The sequence below is a fragment of the Hirundo rustica genome, chromosome 4, assembly GCF_015227805.2.
Source record: "Hirundo rustica isolate bHirRus1 chromosome 4, bHirRus1.pri.v3, whole genome shotgun sequence".
Taxonomy (NCBI): Eukaryota; Metazoa; Chordata; class Aves; order Passeriformes; family Hirundinidae; genus Hirundo; species Hirundo rustica.
In genome coordinates, this window is record NC_053453.1 from 67073699 (window position 1) to 67083527 (window position 9829).

The 9829-nt window shown below is 48.2% G+C and overlaps 1 protein-coding gene across 7 annotated transcripts in view; it reads left to right on the top strand.

The window, feature by feature from the left end:
• The window catches only part of ITPR2 (inositol 1,4,5-trisphosphate receptor type 2), a 244528-nt gene extending 235640 nt beyond the window's left edge, over positions 1 to 8888 (top strand). For all 7 annotated transcript variants that reach the window (XM_040061446.2, XM_058420145.1, XM_058420144.1 and 4 more), the window contains 2 exons: positions 4627 to 4788; positions 6023 to 8888. In XM_040061446.2, coding sequence (XP_039917380.1) covers positions 4627 to 4788; positions 6023 to 6109 — 249 coding nt within the window. In that variant the 3' untranslated portion in view covers positions 6110 to 8888. The remainder of the gene's footprint in view (positions 1 to 4626; positions 4789 to 6022) is intronic.
• Positions 8889 to 9829: the final 941 nt, after the last annotated feature.

The window sequence follows — 9829 nt, forward strand, 5'->3', positions numbered from 1 at the left end:
AAGCCCTGTGATTTCTCAGGCATGTGCCCTCGCCGTGGGCGCCTCGAGTACGTGCACCCAGAGCACTTGCACAGAGCCCTGGCCCTGGGGGAGCTGTGCCTGTGGCTGGAGCCCCGCCAGCTGAGGGGGAGGACGGAGGGAGCGAGCGCGCTGGATCGCCACACCAAATGTCTGCTCTGCTCGTGTGCAGTCTCTCTGGCCCGCAGCCTTTTGGCTCACCCCACCTGCTTTTTTTCCCTTTTTTTCCTTTCCCCCAGCTGAACTGGCGGAGAGGAGGCTGCAGCTCCTTTCTGTCCCTGCAGCTTTCCTGTCTGGCTGACGCTGTGCCCTGGACACAGATGTCTGCTTAAATATGGATCCTGCGAGGCACAAGTTACGCTCGCGGGAAGAGCGTGGAGCAGGAAGATGCTGTGATCCGTAGGTGGGCTGTGAATTGCTGCCGTCCTGTGCAAGAATGAAATAACAATAACAACTAACAACATACCGCCTTAAACCGTGGTTGTTTAGAAAAGATTCTGGTACATTTTCACAATTCATTATTTGTCCGGGCAGCTACTTCATTTAAAAGCGTCCCGTCCACACAGCTCACCCTCTGTGAGCTCATTAATGCTCGAGCTGTGTCACCTCAGGCTAACCCGGTGGCTGTTGATGGAGTCCCGTGACAGCTGTGTGCAGAGGTTTGCCCTGCTCCCTGCCAGCAGCCTGCCTTCCTCCTCCAAATTGCCTCTTGGTTCCAGGCAGGGTTCAAATTTCTGAGTGAACGCTATCCTGGGCAGAATGGTTGGATTTTTGAGAGTAATAGGTAAGGCATGACAGATAACATCCCGCACACCCCCAGGAGTGCTCCTGCATGTTACAGCTTGAAGGTGTTGGTCAAGGTGAACCCTGGACCGAGCCCGTGAACATTTAAGTCCCAGAACAAATGTTTGGGGTTGTACAAACATGCTAATGACCTCCAGTTAATTGGCAAGCAATTACCTTGAAGTAAAAATAGCTTTCCCATTGCTGAGCAGTCACAAGAGTGCGTGTCCCCCTATGAACACTGAAATTTTTGGCCAAGGAGCCTTGTCCGACTTGCCTTCTGGGTCCTGGCAGGTTTGTGATCAAAAGTTTGTTGTCCCCAGCACCAACTGCTGTTTGTTTGTGGTAGAGACTCAGCAAACAGAGCTGTCTGCCAAAGCTAATTTTTGTGCTGCCCTTTAATAAAGTTCTGCCGTTCATAATGCAATGAAAAAGTAAGATCATATTGACTGGCAAAAGCGTGTGGTTCAGCAAGGGAAAATACCTGCTGTGTGTACTATAAAGGAACTATCAGGGAAAGCTAGGTAAGTATTTTTAACCTAAAGACAGCCTGGCAGGCTACAATGTGTCTCCTACTGAATTTTGAATCTTTCTGATCCTTTGCATGACAAAAATACACAGCTGGACTGACTTCATTAGATGTGTATTGCAGCTGAGAACCAAGGGGCCTGCACCTAACACAGCTCTTGGGACTCCACGAGGGACCTGTGGGCAGGTGTTTCACCTGTTGCCTCTCTGCCACCTACAAAAGTCAGCAGCACCTTTTCATGATGTCTCCTGTCCATGCAAACCATCAGCTTATCTTAGAATTTGGATCAAGCCCTTGCTTGATCCTCTGCAATACTTGGGGGGAAAAAAAGGCCCAGATTTTCCTGATCTGTAACTAAATCACACCTGGGTTTCTTTCCTGGAAGAGATTATCAGAGCATTTCTAGGAAGGCAAAAACTGGGCACACGTGAGCGAGCGGAGTCTGTCGCTGAAGTCCCGTGACTCCGGGGCTCGTGGTGGCCGAGATGAGCTGGCAGGTGGTGCAGGGTGGTTCCAGCTGAAGAGCCACATCTGCTCCGTGTGCTCCTCAGCGTCGTGTGGCAGCGGGTGAGGTGCTTGCTGCCCGTTCCATCCCCGTCTCCGGTGTAATGTCATGCCGAGGAGGAGGGAAGCAGGTGACACTGGGAGCCTCAGGAGAGCCAGGGCGTCTGGCATCCACACAGATTCCTCTGGATGCTGCAGTGTGGTGCAGGGTCAGTCCACAAAAATCTTCCCAAAGCAGCCGGAGGTCTCTGCCTTGTGTCCTGGAGGAGTGAGGGAGTGGCAGATGGAAAAAACAAAACTAGCAAAACGCATTTCACAATCCTGGCAGCAGCGCTCGGCAAACAGAGGAGCCACAATGATGGAGTCTCAGATTGCTCTCCCTGTGCAGCCTGGCTTTAGGAACTCTGGCGTTGTTGTGAGGCTTGAAAGGGCTCCTGTTCCCTCCGCTGGCTCCTATGGCCTGCATTTGGTACCTCCAGGTGCTTCTAGCAGGAGGAGCTGTAATGAGTGCAGATACCAGAGCTTTCCAGGAAACATTCAGGTACAAGTGCAGCTCTGTTCACTGTAGCTGCCTTGAATCAAAGTTCTGTGCCTGTAGTGGCAGACAAATTTGCTGGCAAACGTTTGGAGAAAAAAAAAAAAAAAATATAGCAAGCATCAATCCAGAAAGGCGCTGTGCACAAACTAAGCTTAGTATAGGCGAGTACACCTGTGCTCGACAGCAGGCACGTGATGAATGCTCTGCTACATCCTAGCCAAAATAAATTTTAAATTAATATCGGCGTGTACTGGTGGAAGATGAATGCTGGTCTTGTAAGCAGGACCGCGTGTGGCAGAAACAGGAGCCTCCCGCTCCGCGTGTCAGCTGGGGATATCCACAGGGAGGGTCACGTGCGCTCCACTCGAGCTCACCAGCAGAGCTGGTGAAAACAGGTTTTGATTTGAATGAGTTATGACCCATTGAAAATGGCATCATGCGTAACCACAGTAAATTGTCATAATGAGATCACGAGGCTCGGGAAGCGAGCGGCGAGCAAAGAGGCCTCGTTCCACCGGCGCCCACGGCTGCAAAATGCAACCCAGGGACACGCTCCTGCTCCCTGGGCATCTCTGTTGATTCAGTGACAGGAACAGGGGTTCCTGTTCTAGGGACAGCCAGACAAAACCTCACTGGAAGTTTTGAGTTAAAAAGAAGAAAAAAAGCTAAAATTCATACAGCTTTGCATTTAGTCTTATTCAGAGTAACAGAGGGAACTGGGCTAACACAAAGAGTGTACAGACATGAATACTGTTAGTGCTGCCCTGCTCACCCAGGCATTGGTGATTGTTTGATTAGCTTGATTGTTTCCAAATCATGCTGCTGTAGGAGGGGAGGGTTTGGTGATCAGGGCAGGGCACTACAGAGGTGAAGGGAAATCCTCCTGGAAGCAGGATAAAGCCTTGGTGTATCCCAGGCTCAGGGCCCTGCTGGGCCAGCCATCCTGGACCCTGCTCAGGAATGGCTGTCCTGGGCTGCCCAGCTGTAAATGCTGCAGAATCATCACTGCCTTCTCTATTTTCATAGGAAAAATAGAGGCAAAGTCTAAGATTATGATCAGTTTGACAGACTTAAAGCTTTACCAAATACCTGGTCAAGATAAGTAGCAGAGCTCCTGCCTCCCGGTGTCTTGTCGGTGGACTTTTGGGAAGAGCTCCTTTCCATTCCTCCCGACACAGCGCTATTTGTGTGGGGCCATTCACAGCTCAGAGGACTGGGAGAAACAAACTTCAGCTCATTCTGCTTCTCTTCTCAAGTTATCAAGTGCGTGTGGCCCGGCCACATCCTCCCGCTCCCCGCGAGGCACAGGGCAGAGGTGCGCGCATGTAGCGCACTGCCCGCTGCAGGACCTGCAACTTCCCTTTGTCTCAGGGCAAAGCAGGTTGCTCTCCACGTGGCTGCCACTCCTCCTAGTCTTACACCCTTCTGTCTCCTCCATCTGTTGAGCTCTGCACACAGCATCTGTGCCCCTGAGCCATGGAGACAGTTCGGGCTCGTGCGGGTCCTCAGCACCTTCCTGACTCATGTTGTCTGTTGACAGCGGTTTTGTCATGGCTGAATGCATAGCCCGAGTCCATGGATACAGAAACACCCAGCTCGGTGCTGTTCCATGCAGTGCAGGTTGGCCCTTGGCCCTGGGCTTGTGCTTGCATTTATCCAAGATACGGAGTCTGAACAGCACACTGAAGCCCAAGCCATTCCCCAGGACCCCACGTCTCCTGTTGTGGGCAGCTGGATCCAGGTCCTTCTGCTCTTCCAGTAGAAGTGCTTGAGGCTGCTCTGGAAGGCTCTTGTCTCGTTTTCCTGGTGTTGGCTTGCTGACATTGCTGCAAGGACAGCCGAAATAGATGGAGACCAGCCAAGCTGAAGAGACAGAGGGGAAATGTGTCCCTGCATACACTTAAGAGTAAAGCACGGGGAGCACTGAGGCTTTCCAGGTGTACCAGAGGAGTGATCCCAGTGGGGACATTTCTGCCTGCCAGAGACACGGGTGAATGTGCCAGCACTGCCCACACTACAGTGCAGGTGCAGATGTGGGGAACCCAGATTTTCCAGTTAGTCTCTTCTCTGTAGCTAAGGAGAACCAAGAATGAAACGGCTCGTTTGAAATACTTTCTGAATTTTCTGCTTATGCTCACTTGCTGTGTGTCATCCACTGAGCAGAAGTCTTTCTGAGCTTTTATTCTCTAGTCTCACCTTCATAGCCATGCATAAACCCCTACTAACACACCTCATTTTTCTAATACCCATATAGGAGAAGAATTTGGACTGGTTCCCTCGGATGAGAGCCATGTCTCTGGTTAGCAATGAAGGCGACAGTGAGCAAAATGAAATCAGGAACCTGCAGGAGAGGCTGGAGTCAACCATGAGCCTTGTGAAACAGCTCTCCAGTCAGCTGGCTGAGCTCAAGGAACAGGTAAGTGCCCTGTGTGGGTAGCAAAGTGAGGACGTGTGGCTGAAGGCGCTGCTTTCCATCAGGTCACAGTCTGGACAGCGTTACAAAAGAGACTTTTGTCTCAGGAAGGTTTTATCTTCCCCTCCAGCAAGCTTTCTGGGTAGATACACTGATAAGGGTTTGGAGTGAAATTGTACTCTGTTAGCAACAGCAGAGATCAGGTAAGGAGAAAACTCCGAGGGGGAATTAGTCATGAAATCTCCTGGTGAGTGTGCAGGGACAGAGGGGAAACTGCAGAGGGGATGAGGGGCTGCATCACCCGGCAGTGAGAGCAATGTGTCAGGAATAGCTGCATACTGATGGGAGCCTGGAGGGAAAAAAGCATTCTGTGTCCAGCCCTTGGCTTTTTCCCCTACCAGGAACATCAACAGTGCCCCTGTGAAAACAATTTGCAGAGCCTGTTGCTTTGCTCGTGTCACCCTTGTGCTGGTGCCCCTCCTGCGGCTCCCTCTGCTCTCCCGTATGCAGTACAAGCTGCTGGCCTCCCTTAAAGCCTCCCTTAAAGCCCTGCTCCAGCCCACATCACCTGCCTGCTGCATTTGCTCTCCCTTCAGGATCAAAAGGCCAGCTCCTTTTTTGCTACAAGTGCTGGTCCCCTCTGCTCTGCTCATTACAGTTTCAGAAAAGCATCTGTGTGTTTTCTTTATGGGAAGCACTTCAGTGGCATCGACAGAGTTATCTAATTATTCCCCTTCAAATCCCTCCTTAAAACTTTTCCCTGTGAAAAAGCCAACAAAGGTTTAGGCTGGATGTGCTGAGACCATTGCTCATTGTGCTTACCCACAACATCCTGGTGGGATTTTTCTCATCCCCCTCTGGCTGAATCTGTTCTCTCCTGGCTTAAATTTAAACTCTGTGCGGCTGGGGCCATCTTTTAGTTCTGTGATTCTACAGCACCAAGTGCAAATGCTGACCCTCTGCAGGGCTACACAACACAATAGCAGCACAAATAATACTCTGTCAGACCTGCCGGGGGATAAGAATAATGTATAAATGAGAATAAAATGTCCATACTTTGCAGGAAACAGATCTCCCACTTCAAAGACATCCCTTACTTGTAATTTTCTGCGCTGAAGAAAAGAATTCCACTCCCTGTTGTTTTGCTTATATGTATCTTGCTCTGTGACTGCTAAATAATAGTAAAAAAGGGAAAAAAAAAATTCTCAACTCGTCTCTCTCTGCCTTTCCACCTTAGATGACAGAACAAAGGAAGAATAAGCAGAGGCTGGGCTTTCTTGGATCAAACACACCCCATGTGAATCATCACATGCCACCACCCTGATACCACGGGGAGAAGCCGTGACTAGCCTTTCATCAGTATTCCTGCTTTATTATAGAATAAAAAAAAAACTGAGACTGAGAGGAGTGAACAGTGCCTATTGTTACAAAGTTAAAAACAACCAAGTGCCAAGATGTTAAGTGGTTTAGCTCTGGGAACAATTTGTAGCTGTTTTTCATGGCTGAGAGGGACCACAACCTAGAATGTGAGCGACGCAAGGCAGCTCGTTTGTATTCCCTGCCTGGCCCGGCTGGGCTGCGCTCGGCTCCAGGGCTGGCTGGGACCAAGGATGGGACAGAGGCTGGGACTGAGGCTGAGACAGCGCTTGGCCACATCCCGGGAGCCCCTTTCTCCCCAGAGCGCCAGGAGGGCCGAGCCGAGCAGAAGAAGGAGAGGTGTTCATTGAGGCAAATACCACGACAGCCTGGCTCAGAATCCATAGGTCGTCTCTGGCTCACTTGCCAAATAGCAACGTTAGTCATATTTGCTTGGCGTTTCCTATCTTTTAATTACCGTAAATATGTCAGTCCGTAAGCGGTGATGTTGCTTCAAGTAACTTCTGCGAGGAGGGAAAGGGGAGAAACCTCAAAAGACTGGGGGAAGGAAAATAAGAAAAGGAAAAAAAAAAAAAAAAAGGAAAAAATAGAAAAAGAGTTGCAAAGAGAAACATTAACGCTTTTGAATTTTAGCTGTCACCATGCAATTTCTTATTTATAACATGGAGCACAATGGATCTACAGCTGTGGGAATGTGATGCACATTACACTGACAACAAAACTGGAAGTGATTTCTTTCTCCTGGCTTCAGATGTTCTCGATTAATGTGACCGTGAAGGCTTCACATACTGAGGAGTTAAACTGTGTTTTAAATTCGACTTCCAATGGAGGACTCAGAGGGAAAAAAAAAATTTATCTGTAGTTTGAAGCGTGTATGGGATTTTATATTTAAAAAAAAAAAAAAAAGCTTAGAAATGTATTTCTGTACAGAACTGTAATGGTGTCATTACCTTCCATAAACTCATCTTCAGCAAGAGTTGACTTGAGTAAATAAACACCATGTTCTGCCAGCTTTCCTCAGAGCTAAAGATCATGGGTTGATGGTTTTGCCTGCCCTTCCTGCTTCCAGGGGTTTGCAGGGAAGCCTGGTGGGGAACAGGGGGGAAATGTCAGAGAAGCTCCTTCCAGCTCTCAGCCCTACAAAAGGCAGCAGATAAGTCACCAGTGCAGGTTTCTCCTCTGTCCTGTATTTCTTGGGCTGGCTTGTAAGAAAAGCTACGGGGTTGCCATGGAGCCCTAGGGAACTCTTTTGACTTTTAGGAAAAAAAATGAGGGACACAAATGGGAGCTGTGTTCTCAGTTCACTTTCATTTTCACTGGGTTTTGGTCACCAGATTGTTTCACATTTGAAAATGCACCTCTTATTACGTGGAGTCACTTTTTAAACCAAAACATTCTTGCAATGATTTGCCCCTGGAAAACTTGCATTTTGTTATAAAAGCCATTTTGATCGAAGGAAAAAATATTATTGGTGTAAATATTTTCCAGTTTCTTCCTGGAGAAATGCTGTTGTCCTGGTTAAGGCACAATTCAAACCATCAGGCCTAGAGTAAAGGGAAAGAAGGGGTATTTCACTCTCTTTATCCCAAATTCAAACCAGTTCTTTAAGCTATTTTTTTTTTATTTTTGTGGCAGTGATGTTGCTGAGATAAAAGTAATATATTTTAGCAATATATTTTTATCTTCTACCACTAAAACATCTTCCGTTGTCTTCAACTGCGTCCTTCAAAAATAGTGTGGAAATCAGAGGTTTGTGTATTTTACGGGAAGAAAATCTCTTCCTGTTGTCCTTAGTCCAGAGAGCACCCTGGCTGCGAGACGTGATGGCCAAAGGAGCTGCCCACAAACACCAAGCAGTAAGCTGGCAGAGACTCAGACCCTGTAGCTGCATTAATTCAAATTAGTTCATACAGTTAATCTGTATGATCTACTCACAGCTTCTGTTGCAACAGCAATTTCCTCTTCCTCACACGTGCGGTTCTAAAACACAAAGCACAGCTCAGTTATAAGTTAAACTCTCATTATTTATGGGGGGTGCGTGGTTGGCTAATACTGGAATTGGTTGGCACTTTTCTCGTTTACGCTCAGAAAAAGCATCTGCACCTCTGCACGTCAGGGGGGGCTTCTGCTCTTGGGAGAACTTGAGGCTGGATGGGTTTGTGCCCCGAGCTCAGGGCTGCAGCTGGGTGCTGCTGGTGCTCCCTGTGTCCCACAGCCCAGACCACGTCCTCTGGGGCTCGGGAGCCCAGCTCCTGCTCTCCGGAAGGGAGAGTTACAGCATCAGAGTCAGAGAACAGACGCTGGTTCGCCTTGGCCACGGTGCCTTTCTGCTGTTCATAGCTTCCCAGAGAGATCTCCCTAAACAGTAACAGTAGGTGATGCTGCTTGCACAGACTGTAAATATATTTCACTGAGAATTTTGACATCTTTGCTGTTTCTGCCCAAACTTAGGCGCTGCCCTGCTCTCATCCGTGTGAGCAGTCTGTACACTCACACGTGGCGAGGCAAACGGGAGGCTCTTTGCACGGATAATGGTTGCAGGGCCAGGCCCCAAGACTTAAAGATTGTGAAATATCCCCATGAATGAGTTTATAACAAAATTCATTGTTTTATACGTATGTTTATGTGTATATCTTTGTTTAATGCAGCTGGGGTAACCTCCTCCTAGGCAAGTATCATTTACCTTACCTATTTATATGAAATGATTGCAAAGAAGTTAAAACATCTAAGAGCTTTTAATGCCTTAAAGAGATTTATAATTATAAGCTCCTTGACAGTTAAAATCTACTTAAGTAAATGTGTCCATTGCTGCTGAATGTAACTTTTAATAAAGTGTGTCATTTTATATACGTCTGTCTCATTCTTGGTGCTGAGGCTGGGGGGAGTTGGGTGTTCTGGCTTGGGAAGAGCAGCCTGGTGGTCGTGGGTGGGGGACCAGGCTGTGGATGTGCACCCATTCCTTCAGCCCTGGATGGGTGGAGGCTGAATGCAGCAAGGAAAGCAAGAACTTGTTTTATTTCAGGCACAGATTGCTCTGTCCAGGGTGATGGATGCAGGAACGCCGCTCTTCCCGGGGCTTGGGTGGCAGCTGGGTGTTGGATTTGCTGGGTGCTCTTTGTTTAGGCCAGGGGAGCCCTGGGTGAAGGTGGGCAGAGGCAGGGACCGTGATGGGTCGAGTGTTGCGGGTGGGGATGAGCAGGCTCAAGCCAAACGGCCTCAGGGTTTCTGCTGCTGCCTGATCTTTTCCAACCTTTATGATTCCACGATACTATGATGCAGACTTTACTGTGTGAGGGGTTTTTTGCACATTTTTGTCCTCTCTCTCTCTCTCTCTCTCTTTTTTTTTTTTTTTTTTTAATGTTTTTAGTGTAGCTCTTTCAGGTAGCACATTGAGAGAGAGGCCAAGGGCTTTCCCCACTCCTCTGGGTGAAAGAATTGAGAAAGACAAATTGTGTCTCTCAACTGAGACAACTTGGGCTGAGGAAATCTGTGGTCTTGTGAAAAAAGGAAGAGCCCTCCCTACAAGACTGTGGCTGGTAAACTACACCATACAAAATGCTTTTTTTTTTCTTTTTTCCCAGGTGCTTTTTTTTACAGATAGCCAATATTAATGAGGAAAAGAATAAGGCTTCATCTTAGTGAGAAAAAGCCTGCTAATCAATTAGTA